The 24,479-nt window shown below is 43.0% G+C and overlaps 1 protein-coding gene across 3 annotated transcripts in view; it reads right to left on the bottom strand.

Annotated features, from left to right (window-relative positions):
- The window catches only part of FAM120A (family with sequence similarity 120 member A), a 55,475-nt gene that overhangs the window by 4,472 nt on the left and 26,524 nt on the right, over positions 1–24,479 (bottom strand). For 2 of the 3 annotated variants that reach the window (XM_065074971.1, XM_065074969.1), the window contains exons 9-17: positions 23,624–23,848; positions 20,253–20,427; positions 14,522–14,771; positions 13,067–13,181; positions 9,085–9,294; positions 7,787–7,970; positions 6,812–6,949; positions 5,225–5,366; positions 90–186 (exon numbers count right to left, since the gene is read on the bottom strand). In XM_065074971.1, coding sequence (XP_064931043.1) covers positions 90–186; positions 5,225–5,366; positions 6,812–6,949; positions 7,787–7,970; positions 9,085–9,294; positions 13,067–13,181; positions 14,522–14,771; positions 20,253–20,427; positions 23,624–23,848 — 1,536 coding nt within the window. The remainder of the gene's footprint in view (positions 1–89; positions 187–5,224; positions 5,367–6,811; positions 6,950–7,786; positions 7,971–9,084; positions 9,295–13,066; positions 13,182–14,521; positions 14,772–20,252; positions 20,428–23,623; positions 23,849–24,479) is intronic. The other variant, XM_065074972.1, reaches the window with a different exon arrangement.

The raw sequence follows: 24,479 nt of genomic DNA, 5'->3' as shown, positions 1-24,479 counted from the left end.
TGTGCTTGTCAGCATTAGCTGGTCGGGAAGTCCGTACCGCACTAGCCTGTAAACTAGAGTGTTTTGAGTCAGGCACATGGCTTTATTACCTGAATTGTTCCCTGGCTTTTATAACCTCTCCCGTAGTACCTTCCGCCTCTTCCAAAAGTTCTTATCACTGGAGTGGAAATAACTCCTCTAGGACGCCTGTAAGTTTGGAGGAAAAGGAAGAAAGAAAAATACGTATCAGCTTTAAAAAAAAAATACTTTAAATTCTATTTTTCTGGACTAACATTTACATTTCTTTAAAGAAGCAATATGACTAACTAAATCAGAATTACAGGATTCTACTGCTTGCAAATATGTGTAACCTATCAAACCTTTTCTTTTTGGAGCAATAAAATGACTGTTTCTACATGTCACTTATAGAGAACAATAAATTAGTACTTTCGAGCTTTGCAGAAATACTTTTAAAGTGTCAAATTATCCTTAACAGCATTTTAGAAACAGAGCTGAAAACATGCTCACCTTAAAAAAATGTACAATTTGAACCATTTATAAGGCTATTTCTCCCATTTGATAACATTTCCCATGTATAAACACTCTAGACAAGACAAAATCAGGTAAAAGAAAGGAAGGTGAAATACAAAATTGCTTCAGTTGTGATGGGAGACCACAAAATTATCTAAGAACCTCGGGGGGGGGAAAGAGGCTTCAGCCGTATCTGACATGCAGCAATTGATCAGTTTGGGTGCTTGCAAGTGGGGGCTCCCAACCAGGACACATCAGGCAGTGGCTTTTTGATTTGATTCAATAAACATCAGATCAAAATAAACTTATACTCGGCTAAAACTATTTTAATGCCATCTATTGCAGAAACTCAACTTCCTTATCGTGACGTGGAGGACTACTTCTCACCTCCAGATTCTTCTTTTCTCTGCTAGGAATACACCATTTCTTTACTTTTTCTCCCAATCCCCAGCCGATCAGGGGCAGACTGACCCCCTGAGGCTGGGACAGGCGGCAGATGCTGCTCAGCCCTGTTCGGAGCTGCACAGGCGGCGTCCAGCCCAGTTTGCCAGATCGGCAACAAATGGCAGCTGCAATTCAACCAGATCCCATTTTCATAGAATCACAGAATGTCCTGAGCAGGAAGGGACCCCCAAGGATCATGGAGTCCAGCTGCTATCCCTTCACAGGACACCCTATAGGTCACACCGTGTGTCTGAGGACGTTGTCCAGTCTCTTCTTGAATGCTGTCAGGTTGGGGCCGTGACACCTCCCTGGGGAGCCTGTTCGGTGTCCAGCACCTCTGGGTCAAGAACCTTTTCCTCATGTCCAGCTGCCCCTCCCCTGGCACATGTTCCTGCCGTTCCCTGGGCTCTGTCACTGTCACAGAGAAGAGAAGAGCTCAGCCTGCCCCTCCTGCTCCTGCTGAGGAACCTGCAGCCCATGAGCTCTGCCCTCAGTCTGCTCTGCTCCAGCTGAACAAACCCAGGGACTGCAGCCGCTGCTCACACGGCTTCCCCTCCAAACCTTCACCAACTTCATGGCCTCCTCTGGACACTCTCCAGCAGCTTTATCTCCTTTTCTCCTGTGTCCCCAGCCCTGCACACAGCGGATGCTCCAGGTGAGGCCGCCCCAGTGCAGAGCAGAGCGGGACAATCCCCTCCCTGCCCAGCTGGCCGTGCTGTGCTGGATGCACCGGGACACGGGTCCCTCTTGGCTCCAGGGACACTGGTGGCTCATGTTCAACTTGCTGTCGACCAGAACCCGAGATCCCTCTCTGCAGAGCTGCTCTCCAGCATCTTGTCGCCAGTCTGTCTGTACAGCCAGGGTTGCCGTGTCCCAGGTGCAAAATCCAGCACTTGCTCTTGTTGAACTCCATGTGGTTGGCGAGTGCCCATTTCTCCCATTTGTCCAGATCCCTCTGCAGGGCCTCTGCCCTCCAGAGTGTCAACAGCTCCTCCCAATTTTGTGTCATCAGCAAACTTACTAAGCAATCCCTCAAGTCTTGAGCCTAACTAATTTATAAAGACATTGAAGAGCACTGGCCCTAAGATGGATCCCCATGGAAGCCCCCACACCTGACAATTCCCACACACCAGCAAGGTCCCTGCGAGCTCGACAAAACCTGCTGGAGATTTCTGTAGCTCCTTGTCCCTCTGCTGCTGTGCTGCAAGAACGGAGCCACACTGAACCGGCAGCTCTTCTCACGCGCACTGCAAACTCCCACACTAGGCAGTAAGAAATTAAACAGTGGGATTTAAAAACAACAGCAAAGAATAAAAAGAGGAAAAAGCTGTGGTTTATACTTGAATGACTCTCACTGCATTCTTTCTAAAGATTTTAGCAGAGCTTACCTATCCCATTTGCTTATTTTTTTACCAGGTGAATATGTACCCTTCAGGGATCTGAGTAAAATTTTTCCTACTCAGAAAATGACACTAAACATGTTGACGGATCAAAGCCAATAAAAAGCAGCCGGTATAACTTTACACAATAAGAACATCCAAGCTCAGCATTGCACAGAGACATGAGACAACGGTGTAAAGAAGCCTGACATGATTCCTCCAACTGAAACAGAAAAAATGAAAGAGAAGCGTGCAGGACTAGGTGATACATTGCAGACGATGTACTGTGCAGTTTCCCTGTAGGGTTCTCTAGTATGAAACAGCATCTGCCAACAAGGACTCCAGTCTTTCCAATATCTGCCTTTGGACAGAACACTGACACTGGCATGTTCTCCTACTAGATTTGCTTTTTAGCACCACCTGATACAACAAACAGATAAGCTGCCTGTGGTAGTTTTTCCCTCTGACTAATTCCAGTAACTCTAAAAGAGTTTAACATCAGTTATTATTTGATGGAGAGGAGAAGGTCTGGCACTAACAGTGTTCCTGTCTTTTTGACGTGACAACTTGCACCCAAACCCAACTGCCCAAGCACAGCAGCTCTGACAAAAAGAAAATGTCAGATATTTTACCTCCTAACTCAAAAGCCACTACTGGAGAATAGTATTTCTCTGTTGTAAAGGTACTTGCAGGAGCAGTAACACTCTTTCGGTGATTTGACCACTTCCCAGGGGAAGAGGGCTCTCAGTTTAGAACTTGTCAGTGTTAGCTGCTGGCTACTGATGTTTTGCCTTAATTAATTTATTTGCTTCTTCAGAAAATGCTGCTCTGTGAAGGACGTATCAATGGGACACACCACCATCAGCCAGGCCCGAGCTGGAGGGTGTCTCTGGATCACGGCTCAGGGTGCCTCGCTGCGGCAGCGGTCTGAGCACCATGCTACAAATGATCCGGAGGTTCTCACAAACAGCGCTGCAGTCAGCGCATCTCACTGAATTAGAGTAACAAGCTCTGTTTAACCCATATTCTGGTTTTCATGAGGATCCACAAACAAAAGAACTTCTAATCACAAGCTAACTTCGTTTGAATGGTGAAAAATGTTATTTTGTCCACTGAAACTGAGGAGTAAGATTACAACAGCCAGACGAGCCTTGTGTCTCATCACACACCCCAGCCTATTCCACAGCTCTCCAGCTGCTGCTCTGGTCCCACAGACCCCACCAGCCCGCACAGATAGCTCAGTTGTCTGTCTAAACCTGCACTCAACGCCCATCTAACCCCCCGCAGTGCTGGTCCAGCTCTGTCCTCAGCACAGGACACACATGGACCTGCTGGAGAGGGGCCAGAGGAGCCACAGGAATGATCCGAGGCTGGAACAGCTCTGCTGGGAGGACAGGCTGAGAGAGCTGGGGGGTTCAGCTGGAGAAGAGAAGCTCTGGGGAGACCTCATTGTGGCCTTTCAGTGCTTAAAAGGGGATGTAAGAAAGATGGGGACAGACTTTTCAGCAGGGCTTGTTGTGATAGGACAAGATATGGTGGTTTTAAACTGAAGGAGGGGAGATTCAGGGTGGACATGAGGAAGAAAATTCTTCCCCCTGAGGGTGATGAGAGCCTGGCCCAGGTTGGCCCGAGAGGTGGTGGATGAACCATCCCTGGAGACATCCCAGGCCAGGCTGGACGGGGCTTTGAGCAACCTGAGCTGGTGAAGATGTCCCTGCTCATGGCAGGGGGGGCACTGGGGGAGCTGGGAAGGTCCCTGCCAACCCAGACTATTCTACGATTTTATGATTTAGCAACCAAATCTCATTCTAAAGAATACAATGTTCTCACCTAAATACGCTCCCCTGAAGCACCACCTCTGCTCTTACACCAATGCTGTTTCCTGCTGCTGAACTTTTTAATCTCTGTTTCTGCCATTCCCACATCTCCCCGTCCCCACACCAGCAGCTCTCCCTTCTCCCCTGCTCCCATTCAGGGCTTCAGATCCCACCATCTCCTCACAGCCGTTCCACCAGCTCTTGCTGACTTTAGCACTATGCTTTATAGCGCACGTTTGATTTAATTAATGGATAGAGAAGAATTTGTGCAGTTCAGACTTATTCTTTTAGACTGCTTCCTGGCTCAAGATGGCATAAATACACCTACTTTACTCCATTCCTTTAACTTTGGGATTGCTTTCCTGTAACAGATACCATTTTAATTAAAGATGACAGACAGATCTGTAAGGCACAGAACCATTAAGACTATGGAAAACATATAATCTGAGAAGTAAAGGACTAGATATTTTTGCAACAAAGGATTTATTTTTCAGAAAAGTTGTGCACCTGTGATTTCAGCTGTGGTGAAATTAAGTAGAACAACTGAAGAAATTACTAATGGTTTAAGGACGTCTCCCATCATGACTGTAGCAAAGAACTATTAAAACTAGAAATGTCCTTCAGGTGTTTTCTGCTTTACAGAAGAATTACATTATAAAGTTATTAAAATTTTTACTGTGTTTCTTAATAAATGCTCTACCGTGAGACAGGAAGTAATTGACTGCTGTGATAGTTTTGATCAGCTATAACATATTGCTTGATTTCATGTAAGAGAAAACCCCCAAGTCATTTCTCCTCATGCAAAACCATCCAGTGTGTGTGTATATCTATTAGATTTAGAGTATGAATCTCATATGCATATTAAAATGCTTATACTCACCTGAATAACTGATTAAAACCATCTTAAAATGAACATAAATGCTTTTCTTGCATACTCAAGTGGGTGTAATTTACCTAATGTGTCCTAAAATGTGTTGTATGTAACTCCTAACGCCTCCAAACTTCTCCCCGTTTTACATTTTTCCCCAATCACTCAATTTCCCGTGAAAAGCACGTTCCAGAAGTGGCACTTACCCTCTGGCGGGTCCTCCCACAGACACGACCTGCAGAGGAAAGGGTCCTCTGCCCCCTCGCCCGCGTCTGCTTCCAGCCCAGTGGCCGACTACAGTGCCGGCAATTTCAAGTTTCCCTCCCTGAGAAGGAATAGGTTGGACTCCTGCACAGAAAAGCAAAACCAAACCTTGATCTTCACAATCATCACGTTAAAGTTACGAAAGAATGGAAAACTGGTTTGCCCAGATTTTATCAGATATACAGTGTCCTCTTTTGATACTGGGAGATGATTTCTCATTTTGCAGTCTTTCAGAAGTTTTCTAACTCCAAGAGTCTTTCTTTCCCCGCTTTTAAAACAATAGATACGAATTCCAAAAAGAGACACGATCTTACATGAGTACTTCAGTTTCAGTACTGAAATTGTACTTTAGATAAGCGTTAAAAAACTGAAGCGAAATTTTATAAACTATCTACGGTTTATTTTTTTCCTGCATTCCTAATGAAGAAGTTATTTTTGCAGGTTCAAAGGCACCTTTGAATGAACACCAAATATCAGCATAAGACACACAGATTATGATTGCTATAAACAACTTGCTAGATAGAATTATATGTACTAACTTGTTACAAAAATACAGCATTTAAACTGATCTGAGTCTAAAATGTAGTTTTAGCCTTCCCCTACCAAGAAAGCGGCTAAAATGGGAACTGTCTAAAAGATGAATGTGTCTCCTATTCAAGTTGCTCCTATCTTTGCACCTCTGCCTTTAAAAAACAACACTGGGGCATAACATCTATTTCAAGAAATCTAGGCTAAGCGCATCTGAGCCAGATGTTACTGGTAAGACCATCAGCACTGAAAGGGTTACAAAACACAGCATTTATGCAGCCGCGATTAGTCTTCAAACATTAATATGCTAAAAACTAAATTACTGATTACATTCAGAAAGGTTCATACGTCCCTGTACAAGACTTTCAGCTTCAAACGCACATTGTTGACAGGGGCAAGGTTATTCACACAAGGAAGCATTAGAGGTATGTTTGCTCTTAGGATAAAAGCTCAGAGGCCAGAAAGAACAGCTAAATATATGGAAAAATTTCACCCTGAACGGGGAATTGGAATTAACAGGTTTCCATTGTCCCGCCTTGTCGAGGAGATGAGCAATGGGCACACGGGTGGGTAAGTCAATCTCACGCCTGTGTCCACGCTGACAATGATGCCAGCAAAGAACGGGTCAGCAGAAACCCCAAAGTCAGCCCGTTCTACAGGGGCTTGTTTTTGTCAACTGCCCCCAAATTTCACAAAGTAACTGTTAATACATTCCAGCCAAGTTCAGCTGATTAAGCTGGCGTTTGGAAGCACGGGAGACAGAGGCTCTCGTTGGGTTTTGGGGCTGTCCTGTGTTTGCAGGAGGGTTTCTAGGCGTGAGAGCTGGTGGCGGGGGCCGCGGTGGGACCTGGGAGCGGAGGGGACAGCGGCCGCGCGGGCTGGAGAGGACAGCTCAGACAGGGAGGAGGAGACGGCAGGCAGTAGGAAAGCCTCAGACCAAACTGTAAAGTGAAGGAAGCCGTTGCCAGAAGCTCTAAGAAAAGGGTTTTGGGTATAATTACCGCCCTGAAACTTGCTAGTCCTGTTGCTGTCATTGCCAGAGAAGGCTCCGGAGTGTCCTGCCGCTGCCGCCACCCGGAAGGCCCGGTAAGCGCCTGTGGCTACTGTTTCCCCATAAGGGCCTCCGAAGCCATAGACTCCTGTTAGACCCAGGGTAAAGAAAGACAGGGGAAAAGCTGTGAGGGGGGCAGGCATCGGGCCGGCCCCGAGCAGAGGTGCTGCCGCCTCCCGCCATCCTCCCGCAGCGCCCCGGGAGGCGGCAGGGCTGGCCAAACAGCCGGGCTGGGCTGCCAATGGGCACCCCGGCTTCCACGGCAGCACCGGCACCGCAAGGCTTGTGACAAGTTTTGGTGGTGAGCTCCGATGGCTACAGTTGTGGCACCCCAAGGACGTCTGACTCCCCACGTCAGGTATCAAGACACCCACAGGCCTCGGAACCAGAGAGGTTTTCAGAAAGGGAATCATTCTAGAAACAGCCTGGAGTGGTTGCAGCTGTATTTACACTCCAGGGTGCCAATGGTTAAATGACTGTAGCAAAATACAGAGAGGTGGGGAGGAAGAAAGGTTGCCTTCAACCCTGAGAGTTAAACTGTGTCCATTAATTTAGGCACCCTTAATATTTATAAATATACACGTTTTAAAGCAATGCACAGTGCAAATAAGAGCCTTTTCATATCATCCAGAGTTGATCCATTCCTCATTTTTCTTTTTCATACAATAGCGGTAAAAATATTTTGATCTGGCACAGTTACTAAAAATCCTGAAGGAAATACGCAGCGATCCAACACATTCTATACTGCTAGGCTGCGGCTAATAAAAGTAACAACAAAATACAGTGACTGGCACATGCCAACCACTTGTTTTTACATATTTTTCCTACGAAGTTGAACAGGCAAACCAGTTCATAGTTTGGGGAATGTGAAGGATGAAATAACGCTTCATGGCGCCGTGTTTCGCGGCGCTGCGCTGTCACTTACCAGCAAAGCCTCTCCCCCTGCCCTGAGGTGGTGGGACTGGCCCAAAGTGTCGAGGATACATAGAAGCTGGATAGAAAGGCATGGCAGGTGGCGGTGGGAAAGGGAGAGGATGGTTCTGCCTGGAGAAATTTAATCCTTCTAGGATGCTCTGACGCATCTTTTCAACCTTGGCTGCCTGCTCAGCCTGTGAATAAAGAGAAGGTCACAAAAACATGTTAAAATTCTCATTTCAATTGTATAAAAGCTCCATTTACACACCAAACAAAATCCATAAAACTAGCTGAAAAAATCACAGTAATCTGGCTCGCATACCTGCTAATAGTTCAAAAACATTCCAATTGTTCGCAAGAAAAATCTTTACGTATCAGTAGAGAGATAGGAGTCTAAATACTAAGATAGTTAAGGAGTCGGTAACACAGAAACAGCTTAAAAGTTAAAAAGGATTTTCCAGAAAGGAACTGAGAAACCTCCCTCTTTAAGAACATTTAATGCAGCCCTCTACTTTAAACAAAATAATCATCATAAACCTGGAGCGCAAAACAACATCTATGCAAACAAGCTAAAGCGATGCTGAAGGCTGATGAGCCTGAGCGGGACCACAGCCATCACCACAATTTAATCTATGACCAGCTTCCCCTGAGTCAGAAATAAGAAGCAGTAAGTTGTGTTGTTAAGGTTTCATACCTCCCAAAAAGTTAATTTAAAAGTTTTGGTCATTCAAGCAAACTATTGATTTTTATCAGTTTCCTGTTTTTATAGTTAGATGATAACTTTGCATGATTTGGAGAAAGCAAAGAACTAATTAATTTGTATTTTAAGATGGTCGTAATAAATGTGAAAATATTTTGAGCTTAAGGACCATAAGAATGCATTCAGTCTGTAAAATAAGTTAGAAACCACTGCTTTTTGTTCCCTGTAAAACCACTGCAGGTTTGCCCTTTGCAACAGCCTTGCTAGCTTGACTCAAAAAGACAGTTCTTGAACAAACAAGCAGAGATAGTTTCCAACTCGGAGTCCTTCATGACATCACAACTGCATTCAAGTCTCCATTTCAAGAGAGAAAAAAACCTAAATTAAAATTTACACCACTTACTTTTTCCAAATCTACCAAAACGCCACCTTGATCATCAACAAGAGATAGGAGCCGAATAGAGCTGAGGAATACCTATCAGCCTTTCACATCAGATATCCCTTTTAAAAGCAGCGAGATGACGCGGGAGGTGAACAACTGGCACACCAACCGCACCGAACGCTTCTGCAAAGCCGGCAGACGCGATGGTCCGTCTGACGCCACCCACCTGACCATCACAGAGGTCAATGAGCGGAACTTTCTCCCGGCTTGCTTTGATGAGCTTGGTCTGGAATAATTTTCCATCAAAATACATCCACGGACAGCAGTGCTCCCACGGAATCGGCTGGCCGCAAGCGTCGTTCGCAAACAGCGCCATATCGACGCCACTCATAAATAAAGCAGACAGCTGAATTCCCCGGGGATCGAGATTCTCAATCTGTTCATAACAAACAAACAAACAAAAAGGTAAATTTAATAAGATAATAATGAGATGTAATTCAAAGTTATTCCAGTAGTTACATTATTTTCAAAACTCTTGCAAACAGCGATTTCAAAGGGTTGTCCAGACTTTTCACATGCTGGCGTGACCAGCAGAATGCACCTGGATGAGCAAAACCGCGACGCTTGGGAAGGCTCCTGTTCCCATCCAGCTGCTCCGGAGGTGAGAGATAAAACAAAACCTCTATTTTCTCAACAACAAAACACAGGAAATTATTTCTGATATTTTAACGTTTTAACTCAATTCATTATCAAGAAGTCAGTAAGAAGTTCTAAATAAAACACTCATCTTTCTTTCGTGGCATGTGGTGTCTAAAACACATAAGATGTATCCTTCAGCTGCACTGAGATCAGTGATAAATGTGCAGTACAGAGCTTTTCAAACAATGCTAAAGCATGTTATAGCAAAGAAAAGCTTTAAAGACATTTAAAGGAAATTAGTGGTAGAAAATGTAATTTAAAAATTTATTTCGAATAATCGTGTGCTTCTGAGATATTTTGTAGGAAGTTTCGGGAATGAGCTCAATGTTAGCATTTCATTTTTCTTCCCACGTACCTCATTTCCCTTCCAACTCCTTTATAATGGATTTTTTATTAGCTTGATTCAAAATTTTGCTGTTAGAATGCATCTCTTATTAATGAAGCAATGTTTATGCATACAACAGCTTTACTTAGGATGCGGGATAGATGCACAAGGTAGAATTAAATACTGAATAATAGCTGGTGGTGGAAGCAAAATGGATTTGCTTGCAGCAAATGTATTTTTAGTTCTGGCATAAGAAAATATCACTACTAGTGTTCTCTAAAATACTTCTGAAAATATCAGCCCTTTCTTGGGAACATTTTCAAGACCTTGGTATTCAATTTTTAAATTAAACTACATTACCTTCCTTATGCATAAGAAACCTTTAAGATCCCAAAGACTATCCAGATGGTTTTGCAGATATACAGCTGGGTTTAACTCAGCTGCTCTTTCTGTCTGATTTCAACAAAAAGAGAAGCAGCTGCTTCATATGGAGACACTAACGACATCACAGGAAACATTGCATCTTTCAGTTAACCAGCATATTATAGAATTGATCCATATTACTCTTTGTATACGATTTAAAAAAAATCAACCTTGGAGAACAATTTCTATTGAACAAAAATATTGCTCGCTGTTTGTCACTTGCCTTGTCTCTGCCTTTCATTTTGGGTTGGAATAGAAAGAATATTTTCTCTGGGAGTTCCTTTCTTAGATCTCTAAGACCAGCAATTTTCACAGTGGGGTTTCTTCCTCTTTGCATTAAATCTTAAGACAGAGGCAAGACTTTGATAACTCTTACAGATACCTTGCCAAAATCCCTTACATGTTACTTGTTTATTGTAATGTATTTTGAAAATGAACATCAAAGACTAAGTGGCTGAAGACACATCCTACAGAACTGCAATTTGAATTTCCACTGATACCCACAGGTACAATCACCGCACTCCAGCAGAGCCTGGGCAAGATGCTTCAACTGAGCAATCGGGGGTTTCACCAGGCTTTAGGAGTCTCTCTGCCACACTCTGCCGAATCCATTTGTCACCTCAGAGGAGCTCCGTACAGCCCCAAACACACCGGATACCTGATTCTAGTTCACCCCTTGGGCAGGGGTGGGCCATGCACTTCCCTGAGGACCAAGTACCGCTCTTCAAACAACGCAGAAAACTCTCATCTCCTCTGGAGCAGAATCCCCGGGGTTCCAAAAGGCCCCATAAGCACATGGGGCTTCCAGCAGGAAGGTCCAGGGAGCACCTTGAGAAGGAGTTCCAGCAAACACCTGAGTGGTTCTCCTGATGGACAACACCTACATTTAGGCTGCTTGTAAGGCATTAGCCACAATGAGGAGTACTCAAAAACGCTGTTCTCCAGAGTCTTGTACGCTTCTGATCCTTGTCGGCAGTAGTCTGGTCCTGAGTGCCGGAGCACACACGCAGCCTGGCGCCTCATCAGTTGTTCCTCACAGCTCTCTGCATCCTGGGTTTCTTCGCATCTTTCTCAGCAATGAGGGAAAGGCCAAATAAATGTCTTTCTGTGGGACTCTATTTATTATTTTTGCTGTTGGCATTTATTCTTTGGTATATGGGAAGAGGATTCTGTTTTTCTGTTAACTCTGCCATCACCGACTGCTAACACATGAATTCTCTACTTGCCATGTGACAAGTTCAAACAGATTCCAAAGTGGATTCAGTTGTTGTCTGCCCCTTACGTTTATTAGTACTGGTATGGCTAAGTGCTGGGCTCCCACCAGCAGATTGATTTGGTTTACAGATTATAGATTCATAGACCGAGAAGTCCTTGCCAGGGTGCTACGTGCAGGAACGCAACCCAGATTCTGCTCATCACCCACAGAAGAGAAATAGTCGCTTGCTGGCTTTGAAAACGCTCTCGCAGACTTGGTATGAGTGGCAAAAAACATCCTTTAGAAAAGCCTAACAGCTGAAATCTGTGCGAGCTAAATGACCGTTTCCTCAGAGAAGAGCAGTGCTGGGACTGCTGTGTTTGTCTGTCCCTCTGCAGCGTGTACCTGAGTGCACCAGCAAACCCAGGGAGGCAGGTCCTGCTCCTCGGGGCTGGTTTCAGCAAGGACAGGACATGTCTCGGCACTGCTGGAAGTGGAGTTGGGCATCAGGCTTCCCGGAGCCCAAAAATGCATCTGCCACGACTGCATCACCACGAGGTGCTGTCACCATCAGCGTCTCAGCTCTTTCACCGCATGGATGGTCCAGCTGCCCGTTCCCTACACACCCCCATATCTCCCATAGCTTCCAGCTACCAAACATACTATCGGGCTTCAGATACACTATGTAGGAAAAACGTAGCTAAAATTATTTCCACTCAGAAAAACGTTTGCTTTAAAAAATAAATAAATAAAAATTCTACCATTTTATTTGGAGAACTTCATAGTAGGTTCTGAAAACGTTTTGAAGAGTAAACAAGGTAACAGCAAAACCAAAATCTTGTATATTTTAGTTTAAATGCTAGAAGAGGAAATTTCCCTGTGAGCATCTGAAGGTTCAACAGGGAAATTCCCCAGAGTAAGACACTTGCACAGATCGACAGGCATTTTCTGTTTACCCTAATGGTACCACACTAAACAACTCTATCAGTTAGCAAGCAATATTTACTTCATATAGTACTAATGTATTATTACAGAAAAGTTAGAAATTGAGATCTGAACTTTGAAATCTTCAAAATAATTATTTCTACAATTCTGTATTAATGAACCACCTTCCTTTTTTTTCTCCTGCATATTTCCATTCAAGATTATGCAAACCTCTCTGTTTCTACACTTAGCTGCAAAATTATTTTGAATGCTGACTCCTGAAAAAATAGCCAGGTTAGTATTTAAAAGCAGCCACACAAGGTGCTTTTCTTTTTTTGTTATGTTTTCAATGGAAGCACACTGGCTTTCAACTTTAAAGAGACAATTACTTAAGAACTGTGAGAAAAGGTTGTGCAGTATAGAATACGTTGAAGATTTTAGTTATCTATCTAACCAGTGAAACAGAACTGTTTATCAATCTTTGCAACACTTTAAAATACTAAGATTAATATTTTGGGAAGTATAGGTAATCATGCAAGGCTTTTAGTGAGACAGGCACATACACATCACCCACTACAGTGATCAATATGGATCAGCTGGGAATGAATCTCTTAAATTATGGAAGTTACCATTAAGAATTACCTTGAGTTCCTGAAGCTGGTCAGGTTCATAGAGCTTTGGAGACAACGCTTGGGCAAGGAAAGCATCAAGTTCTTGGCGACGAAGGATACGAACCCCCGGCCACTGTACCATATACCTACAGAGGACACCCGCAATTATTCAGAAGCTTCCTTTAGTTGGTAAACCAAGTGGTATTTTATTTGATCAGAAGTCACCAAAACGCGACAACAAAAAATACTTCTTTGTTGTCTAGACTTGAACAGTTGCAAAGGCCAAAATACTAAATAGATTTGAAGTTTAAATTTGTTTGAGATCACGTGGAAGAGCTACTGGCTGGGAATTGCACAATTTGCATCAGAAGAGCCTGCTGCCAGCGACCAAGGGGAGGACGGGCCACCGCAACACAGCTTAAAATGTAAGTGCATTCTGGTACCTCTAGAAAGAAAATAAAGATTAATAGTCTTTATATAAAAGACTAATAGTAAAAGGACTTTGTGATCATGGTTTCCAGACAACACACTGCTCTGAAATTATCTAGCAGGTGAATTTTATGCTCATTGTGCCTTAATGAACAACAATTTATACACGGCATGTGTCACAGGAGGGAAACAGGCTGTCCAAACAAAGGAGGAGCTCTGCCTTATGATACCATTTGGACTATTTTTTTTTGCATACTTACTATTCTATAAGGAGAAAAAGGAGTTTTAACGCTCAAAAGGCAAGACAAACGATAGAAGACAAATAAATGTACATTTATCACTCACAAAAACAGCTGATTTTTTTTCACGTGCAACATGCTAAACTTGGATTCTGCCAGATTTATAAGCTATTCGTGCCGAAATACTCACCCCTTCCCCAAAAGGTAAGCATCGCTCAATTCCTCAGGCAATTTTCAATCTCAACACTAAACAGGGAAGTATTTTGGACCTTGTGACTTACTCTTAGAAAAGCTGAAGTATAAAACTAATAGTTCAACTGTTGGTGATCATCACCTCAGCCAGATGAGCAGTTGTAACACAGGGTATGTAACCCATCACAGGCAGAGCATCATTCACGGGGATTTTGCACCCTGAGAAGCTGCAATGCAGCTGTTCTCTCTGAAGAGCTCTCGTTTTGCTTTACAACTTTACCAACAGAGTCTCTGAGACCCCAGATGTTATTTTTTAGTGAGCTGAAGCCTGGAGCACAGTAAGGGTAAACTAATTCAAATGCTACAGTGGTCTCTTTGCAACACAAGACTTTTTTTTCTTTCCTCCTCTCTTTGGTCCTCTAGAGACTGAAGAAAGAAACACTGAATATGCAGCAAGCTTTTCAGCCTCACAGCAGCAATGTTCTCAAAACTACACAAATCCCTTCCACTAGCGATACTGATCAATGAACACTTTTCTATCCTCAGGGCTTAATACAAAGTCAAAGATGTCAGAGATGATGCGGTAAAACCTTTCCCACACTGTTGTACCTGAAGGTACCACTGACCTTAGTACGCAGCAGAGCACCATAAGATGAGTGGGCACATTAGTTGGATTGAGCATTGCTGGTGTGTCTGATCTCATACAGGCCAAGAACGCCCTCATTCTCCGGTTCTTGTCCTCCACTGCTTTTCCCAGCCACAGCTTCTTCAGATTAGGACATGTCCACTCCCTGAAGGCGAGTGCTTCCACCAGCTCAGGGGTTTGAGGAGACTTTCCTTTGTAAGCAGCCCATTCTTTAATTATCACCGGCGAAACTACAAGAGGGCAACAAGTTGAAAGAAAACAGCCCGAGTTAAACCACAGTGTATATATAAAACTTAGTGTGCAACAGATTTTGATCCAAAAAGCATCACTTTGAGATTGCGATAGACACCGGTGTCCTGGATTACATCACCAAAGTGGTAAATCGAATTCTGTATGGACCATCTTTCAGTTGTGATCGCCGCCAGAGGAAGCGCAGGCAGCCAAGTGTACACTAAGAACGTTACCGTAATATTTTCGAATTAATATACAACATAAAGCAACTACATACACAGATATTTTTCTAGAAGAAACAGCGTAATTTGAAAATACAATTTTCCCCTGAAATATCTGTCATTGATCAAAAAGCTACAGTGATAAATAAAAATAGTACATAAATACAAATATATTCCATATGTGGTCTGTTAAAAACAATGTGATCCTAGTGATTTTATGCAAGCCAGATTTAAAACTTGTTATACTTGTTTGTAGTTGTTCAACTCTGCAAAGCAATGAGATCTGAAATATGGGTATTTTGGGGTTTTTTTTTTGCCTAAAAATTTTACAAAACATTACATAAGCCTTTCCATTTACTGCACTGCTGCCTCATAAGAGGTTAGTATTTTTGTGTTTGCCGAGCTCCCTTTCACCCACAGCAAAACAGAGGTTGTTCAGCTCTATATTGCCGCTAAATCACCTCCCTTCTTTATGGCTGAAGGCAACCAAAACACAACATAAGTTAAAAGAAAAAAAAATAAAAGAAAAAGAAAAGTCAAGACTGAGAAATGATCCCTTTGGCCTTGGAGTGACCCCAAGTTTGACACAGCTCGAAATTTGTTTGCACCCTTCTTAACCCAGAGCCCAGTTATGCAGCATGGAAAGATTCAAGGAGCTTGTTAGTGAAGCTTCAGGTTACAGCGCGGCGAGAGTCCCGGCGGAGCCAGAGCTGCTCCTCTGCCAGAAACCACTCACCCAGGGAGCCTGGAGCACTGCAGGGCCAGGGCAAAGTCCCCTCAGCAGCCTTCACGACATGTTCTAGTTAGGGGCAGGCAAACCATGGCAGAGGTGATGACTCAGCCTAAATAATAAGCTCCAGAACATCCTAAACTCCTCCCATGCTTTTCTTCAGCATTTTAGTGACATTTCATAGAGCTCAGGCTCAGTTTTACGACTATAACATGCAGCAATGAAAATAAATATTCTGATATATTTAGTTAGTAGCATCACTACAAAATCACATTCTGTTTCAGTTGCTACCTGTTTTTCTGTGTTACCAGGCTACACAGGATGGGCTTCAGCAGCCAGCAGAGTTACCCCTGTGTATGTGCAGTTTATCACACCGGCCTTTGCGTCTTGTCTAGGCCTGGGACAGCAAACATGAACAACTAGTGTGATGTATTTTATGTAGGATTTCAGAGACTTGTTTAATTGTTTCAGGTCTCAGAAGCAAGAGATACTTTTGGACCAAAGCCTCTTAGCTCTTAGCAAACTAATAGGAAATACAATGAGGCTGCTATGCAGAACAGTTTTAACCTAGTAGCAGCAACCTCCCCCCCAAACTGTTGACAATTGACAGTTTTTTGTGCTTTTCTTTCACATATAAATACCTCAAGCTTAGAAGAAGGTAATATTTCATGTCTGTTTTCTATCTGCATTTGTTTGAAGCTTTTAATCTGGGGACAACATAGCCTCAAGTTGTACCAGGGGAGGTTTCGATTGGGTATTAAGGAAAAAATTCTTCCCAAAAAGGGCTGTCGGGCATTGGAACAGGCTGCCCAGGGCAGTGGTGGAGTCACCGTCCCTGGAAGGGTTTAAAAGGCGTTGAGAGGAGCTTATCAGGGACATGGGTTTCTGCAAAAGTTGGGTTATGGTTGGACTTGATGATCCCAAGGGTCTCTTCCAACCAAAATGGTTCCATGATTTTCCATGACCCGATGAGATGAAGGCCACAGGAAAAGTGCTGCATTTTGCTCTCCAAATGTCTGGTCATCAGCACGGTGCTGCCTGCAGAGGTCACCGTGACCCACCCTGCCTTCAGAGCTCTGCAGCGGTTATCACGGGAAAGATAACCCTGTTTCTGACAGAACGGTTTAATACGAAGGTCACTCAGCAGACTGGAAACAGCATCCTCTCCCAATGCTGACAAGTAACTCCAGCACTGTTCACCCAAATTTAGCGTTTAACGTAACACATGAATCTAGGACTTGTCCATATCCACTTATTTCTCCAGGGCATTTCTTATACCTTTGACAGCCCTGGACTGGACTGCAGCCAAACACGCCGTTTTCTCGGCTGCCGAGGATCTCTGGCCTCAGAGCAATGTTTTGTGTTTCCCTCCCAGGTCTTCCAGGCGCAGATAAGCGACGTCTGCCCTGAAGACTACAGCAGCTCCGAGGAATACTCTGGCTCACAATATGTCCAGCCACATCGCAGCGCTATATTATACTGGTTTTCATATTAAACTCCCTCCTACTGCTAATTAGCAGATTGGAATACTCCAAGTAGCCTGAGCAACTGCACAATATATTTGCTCTGAACATTCCCCTCACAGAACCTTCTTACAGTCAATCCAAGTACAAAGGGTCAGCATCGACCTGCGCCAGGGTAACGTGTGGACACTGTTCTGCGTGTCCAGGCTCCCCGCTCACCACAGCTCAGCTTTCCATATTCTCCTGGCATCCTTTCCATGAACTGAACGCAAGGTGTAAGGTGCCTAATACCACCAGAAGATGAGCCTGCTAATGCAGATTAATCAAGCTTCATTTTTAACCTTATAATCTTTACTGACAGCACAGCTTGGGCTAAGCATGCTTGCTTTTGCAGAAGGGCTAGAGCCTTTCTTTTGGCAGAAACAGCACTGGCTGAATACAGGCTTGCTGGAGAACAGTACATCATGAGGTGGCCAGGCTTAAAATACCAAACCTTTGGCTCCAACCAGGAGCTCAGACAGCTTCTACAAGTCTGCATTTTTCCATGGAGTGGAAAGGGCAGACGGTTTCATCTACACACACGTACTTATCAGCACATGGGAAATAACCTGTTTCAGAGCTTGCACGGAAAAGACACCGGGTTCCATCTGCCCCGAAGGAAGAGCCGTGTGGCCAATGTGGTGCCTGTGGCACTGAACGCACCATCCAGAACTTTGTGATTCAGCTTTCCATGCCCTCTGGGAGCAGACACGGGGACATGTACAGCAAAGGCAGCACTCAGCAGACAGTTACCACTGGGGAACCTCACTGACGCCTACCTCTTCCAATGGATCTGTTGGCTTTTGTTGGCTTTTCAACTACATAAAAATACTGATTTAAAAGAAAGGAAGTCATCCATTTTATGAAACACCTATTGTCTTTCTGTCTATGTATTTGGTAATAATGCTGACCTGTCAGTTCATAATATAGTTTCAATAGCTCCTACAACCCTAGCATGCAATACACTTGCCAATTATTCATACACAATTGCTATGTTGCCAGTGTTATGGTTGGTACAACAAAGATGACAGGATTTTAGATATTAACTTACTCATTACCTCTCTACATAAACCTTAAGGACAATACACTTTTTTTTGTTTAGAAATTTATTTATTAAATTCTCTCAATACGTCTTCATTCTTAAATTTTGTCTTAATTACTGTATTTCATAACTTATTCACTTTTGAGAGCAGCAAAAAATTTACGGAACTGAAGGAGAATCAGCATCATTAGTCAATTATAGCCTGGGTCCTCAGAAAAGTTATCAAGGGCTAATGAGTGTGACTAATTTATCTGAGAAATGTGCTCTTCAGACACTGTTCTCTCTTCGCATCTTGCACAGCCCGATTCTTGCTACGTTGTAAGAGAGGTGATCGAAATAAACGTGTTCCCTGCAACACAGCCCTTTCAAACCACACGCCTGCATCTCAGCTCAAATCCATCTCTACTGGCACTGTTAGCTTTGCAGTCAAACAACTAACTTTTGGGCAGAAGCTTAAGTTATTTTTAAGAGCATGGTCAGTCTTAAGGTAGAAGTAGGTCAGTGGTTGAATGCGTCCTGCAGCAAGATTTGCCAGAGCTCCTGTCACTAAACCAAGTCAGCAGGGGTGCTCAGGGCCTCCATGGAGAATAAACCTCTGAAAAGCAATAGAAATGAAAAGATAGAGATTCTATAGGTTTCCCCCATAGCCTGTGGAGAACATTCTAGCTTTACAAGATAAAACATTCTGAAAACTGAAGCAGACCTTCAGCACCCAGCTACTTCACCACTACAAACGTTGTAGCACACTTGCCAGGGCATAAGCCTAATGAGGATAATCCTGAAATAACCTCGTAACCTGAAATACTACTACGTTGTGCGAGTTTAAAGATTTAAGAAGTTTGTGACGCTACATATGCTGAACTATTATTCAAATACGGTAAATACTAATTCCCACAAAATAAATGGCTGCGACAAATGCTGGAAGATTATCATCTCCACTGTGACTGTAAAAAAACATTTCACAATTAAAAATGGAAACACAAGAGGAAATGAACATAAAATTTACAACTGATTCTTATTTTTATCATTTTACACATGGGGACGGTGAACGACGCTTTCACACATTCTAAATATCCAATTCTTAAATTTAGTCTATTGCCAGCAGACGCCTATGTATAAATACTTCTGCTGCTACTGCCATGCCCTTAATGCTTTGGCATTCCTTTAACCTTTATAAGATGCTACTGTAAAGTTCAATCATTTCCTTGTATGCATTTCATTATAAGAAAACCACGCTGGAATGAGGAGGTTGAATTTTCTGGAATGACAGTAATCCCTGGAAGTAGAAGACTAATATGAAGATTAACATTCATCCCTTTCAATTAGCGACATGATCTTGTGACAAGTCGGTTTGCAAAAGTTTAGTCTGTCTGCACCTTTACTTGCATTACACCCGACTTCTGAGATTTTACACCAAGTTTTTGTATGCCAGTACCTGAAAGATACCAGAGACTTCCAAATGTCACTGAAGTACATTTAATTACACATTTAAGAAGACAGGGTAAGTTAACATATGCACCTCTCATTTTTGAAAAAAAAATATGCAAATTTGTATGCATATGCACAGAAGTTTCCTATAATCAAGTTCTGCCATATACTTTGAGAATTACATCACAAACTGGCATTACTTGCTGCAAGCCTGATAGCAGCTTGAACACACATTTTTAAATAATAAACCCCAGAGCTTGCTTAGAAATCATAACATTTACAGGTCTTAACCTACTACACACACAGAATCACAGAATGGTTGGGGTTGGAAGGGACCTCTGGAGATCATGTAGTGCAAACCACCTGCTAAAGCAGGAAATATAATTTCAAATTAACATCTTTTTCCATTATCCATGGATCAAATAAGTAATAAATTCCTCCAGCATTAGCTACACCGATGAAATTTTAGTAACTATTCGCATTCAAATCACAGTACAAACGGATATGAAAACATAGCAAAGGGAAGAGAAATAAAGAAAAGATTCTGCAGTACATACATTCTGGTGGAAGTCTGTTCTTTCTAAAAGCAAGTCTTTCAGTTTTCTTTCTGCTTTCTGCCAAACTAAACAGGACTCCGTAAACATACTGACGAACTGGCCTATAAAGGAGAGCAGCAGGAGGCAGGTCTTTGTTGGCTTCATCTTCTATAGAAACAGCAATTTTGATTTCACCCTTTTGCATGAAAGAAAGCAGAGAAAGACGACGTTATAGTAAACACACAGTATTTAGATATGCACGGTCACTCCATCAGCTCTAACAGAAATCTCATCTAGTCCAGAAAAATGTGATTCAGCAGCAATGCGGATCTTATGTACGCGAAGGTAACACCACAGGAGGATCACCCTACAACCTACTTGCTTGGCTGCAGTAAGTCTCCAGGCTCTGGTTATTCCTGTTGCTCTGTTCTTTCCCTTCTCCATCACACACCTTTTATTTTTCTGTCTGTCCCCTGCAGGTGAGGATTACCTACATCCTGATCTTCAAATACAGATACTTTGAGGAGTGAAACAGGACACAAAAGAATACAGTGATGTGCTTACAGACAGTCCAAGACTTTTTGAAGCTGATCTAGATTTCAGACAGTTACTTTTAAAAACATCCATGCTGTCTAAAAGCACTCACCCGACTTCTTAGTGTGAGGACTTGAAACTGTACTGGGGACTCATTGCAAAAAACAATATCATGAGAAGACCTGGCCAAAAAATCCTAACTGGGAATTACATCAGTAAGGTTGGTTTTGAATGTATATAAATAAAGCTTTAGCATTTTATACTTTTTCAGAAAACAGCACAAAAACCCTTCCAACATTCTCTCTCAACACTCCAGCAACGCTCCATGTTTTCTGTGTCTGTACATCCAACCGTGTTAAGATCTTCTTGGAAAATGACTTCACTGCATTGCTCCCAAATATCAGCCTTTACTTCCAACAATGAAAAGCACTCTGTTCTGCTACTTCCACTTAAAAAAAACATTTAAACTGTCCCAGTAATGAATACTGTAGGTGACATATTGCAGTGATTACATTAGGATATTCTCAGGTTTAACTCAGATAATGCTACTTTAGGTATAAGGTACATCTGAAAGGTCCCTCTCTATACATACAAGATACCTGTCACTGCACCCAGTGTGTACTTCAGGTTCCCTGTACATACTTGCTCAAAAGCATTTCAGAGAGTAGGGAATGAAAACAAAAGTGTTAAGCAGCACTGATTTATTTTTTGATGCAGCCTTTGAGAGAGTTTTTTTCTCTCTTGGGAATGAGTTTCTCAAATGCAGGTAGTTAATTTGTTTCTTACCAGTGTGAGATACAATACACCAAATTGGGTGGGAATGTTCTACAGAGAGTTCTGGACCGTCTGGATCAATGGGTTGAGGCCAATTGTTTGAGGGTCAACAAGGGCAAGTGCCAGGTCCTGCACTTGGGTCACAACAACCCCATGAACGCTGCAGGCTGGGGAAAAGCAGCTGGAAAGTGCAGCGGAAAAGGACCTGAGGGTGTTGGTGACAGTGGCTGAACATGAGCCAGCATGTGACCAAAAGGCCACCAGCACTCTGGCTGGTACCAGCACTGGTGTGGCCAGCAGGCCCAGGGCAGTGACCGTCCCTGTGCTGGGACCTGGAGAGGCCAAACCGCAAATCCTGGGGGCAGTTTTGGGCCCCTCATGTCAAGAAAAGGCCTTGAGGTGCTGGAGCGAGTGGAGAGAAGGGAACGGAGCTGGTGAGGGGCTGGAGCACAAGTGTGATGGAGCGGCTGAGGGACCTGGGGGTTCAGCTGGAGAACAGGAGCTGAGGGGAGACCTTCTGATCTCTGAACTGCCTGAAAGGAGCTTGGAGCCAGGGGGGTCGGGCTCTGCTCCCCAGGAACAAGCGCCAGGAGCAGAGGAAACGGCCTCAAGTTGCGCCAGGGGAGGTTGAGGTTGGATGTGGGGAACAATTTCTTCCCCAAAGGGCTGTGGGGCATTGGAACAGGCTGCCCAGGGCAGTGCTGGAGTCACCAGCCCTGGATGGTTGGACAGATGGAGATGAGGTTCTCATGACTTGGGGCAGCGCCAGGGGTGGGGTAACGGTTGGACTTAATGACAATAAAGGTATTTTCTAACCTAAATGATTCTATGATTAAATAACAGGTAGTATTTAAATGTACTAAGAATATTTATCTCTGCAAAATATGAAACAGAAACTGGCATCAATGGTCTTCATACGCCTTTAGACTCTTCTCCACTTTGATAAAGAAGCGAAAGAACATGACAGCAATACGAGCTATGGGACAAAACAAACACAGCGGAAACAGGAAATTCAAACTTCAACCTTGATACAGAAAGTTTTCTTTTTATGGATTTCACATCCCGTCTATGGTCCTTATTGTCCTGAAGCAGATTTTTATAATGAATATAAGTTAACAGGAAAGTGTGCAGTGCCATTTACAAATACTGACACCAAATGGGCTTGGTGCATGAGAACCAAGTGTTTTGAAAACTACAGAGGAAGTAGATTAAAGTGTCTCTTTCTGGGACTCATCTGTTTGCACTTAGAAGGAACAATGAATTTATGTCTTAGAGACTGAATTAAGCGGCACACAGAGTTGTGGGGAACACCACTGCTCTGGCTTCATCCCAGCTCAACACAAAGCCAACTGTAGCAGTTCCCGACACGCGGCAGCAGGTCCTTGCTGCCTGTTCCTCAGAGCAGCCCTCCCAGAGCTTTTCTCGGTAGCCATATGTGGCCAGTCACGTAGATTTATTTACTGGCCACACTGAGCAGACACATAGTCCTGAGTGTGTGAAAATGCACTTTACCTGGGACCTGAAGGCTGGCACATAAAATAGCCAAATAAATTTAAAAAAAAAAAAGCCTTCAGAAATGTTCTGCCAATGAAAATGAAGAAAAACATAGAACATCATCAAGTTGATCTATGATTACATTTTAGGATTATACAAAAGGGATTTATTTCTTAGAGCTGCTGTGTTTCTACCAGGGATGGGAGGGAGAACAATCCAAGTGGGTTTCAACACTGAAAATAGAAGAGACTTCACACAGACAGCAAAGCACATTGGCAGGATTTTCTAGATGGAAATGGACTCTATATAAAACACACACATACATATATATACACACATGCCTAGATATATAAAAACATCTACATGTATTCAGGAAAAATGATTAATTTTGTAAGTAAACACTTCTAATTACAGTAATCTCATTCATTGGAACAATGTACCAGAAGAGCAGTTAGAAAACAAGAGAAAAAATTGTTAGAAGCACTAAAAATAGACCCAACTCGAAGCATTAAAAACTATGTAAATGTACGATACTCTCTAGCCAGAAATCTGTGATTATCTTTAGAGTACATAATTTATAGATGTCATACCTTGGTTAGGACATGAAAGATGTAGGGATACATTAACCCCTTCTTGTGCCTGTGTTCTGCCACTCTTAATACTTCGGGTGCTACAGGAGGTAATGGAGGGGTAGTAATATCCATGTGGTTTCTGGTGGGCATGGACAACAGGCACGGGATCTGCGGGTTACTGGGTTGATTCCCTTTGACGTCAGTTGCCTGACTTCCTGACGAAGCACTGGAGGAACCTTCTGCCTATAACAGAACATACAGAATAAAGATCAGCACGTTCCCTCCTTCACCCACAAAGAAGAGAGCAAGTCTTCATGTCTCGTATCAGTATGTAAAATGCATTACCCAAAGCTGGCTAAAAGAGTTTCAGAAAATGTAAACTTTCAGCCATTGTTTGCTAGCAGAAGCAAATTATTGAAAAAAATAAATATTATGGTAAAGCTTTAACTTATTAGCAGCAACATAATTACGAATTTAATTTTTAATTGCACAATACAGAAGGGGGATTGATGACCTCTTAAAGAAACGTGAATTACCTCTTATCTAAGTCTTTCCAAGAATCTACCAACTAAATGTGTGAACCGACAGTCACACAGTCTATAATTTATCTAGGCTTCCATGAACACATCCCTTCTCGGTTTGCACTTCTAAATGAAACAGGGAAAATTACACAGTTCAATTTAAAGACATTTCAAATATACAGTATCTGAACTCAAAAGCCTTGTCAACAATTTGGTTTCGGTCTTTTTTAAAATAAAATTCTTTTCTCTGAGAAGATGACAGTGAGAGAAAATGGCAACATTCCCTGACCGCCAGATTAAATGGACCTTTATTCCACTTCTAGAAATGTAGTTCACAAATTTACAGGAAAAAC

The sequence above is a fragment of the Columba livia genome, chromosome 10 (genome assembly GCF_036013475.1).
Source record: "Columba livia isolate bColLiv1 breed racing homer chromosome 10, bColLiv1.pat.W.v2, whole genome shotgun sequence".
In the NCBI taxonomy this organism is placed as follows: Eukaryota; Metazoa; Chordata; class Aves; order Columbiformes; family Columbidae; genus Columba; species Columba livia.
Note: the sequence above shows the minus strand (reverse complement) of the source record. Positions and strands in the feature narration are given on the sequence as shown.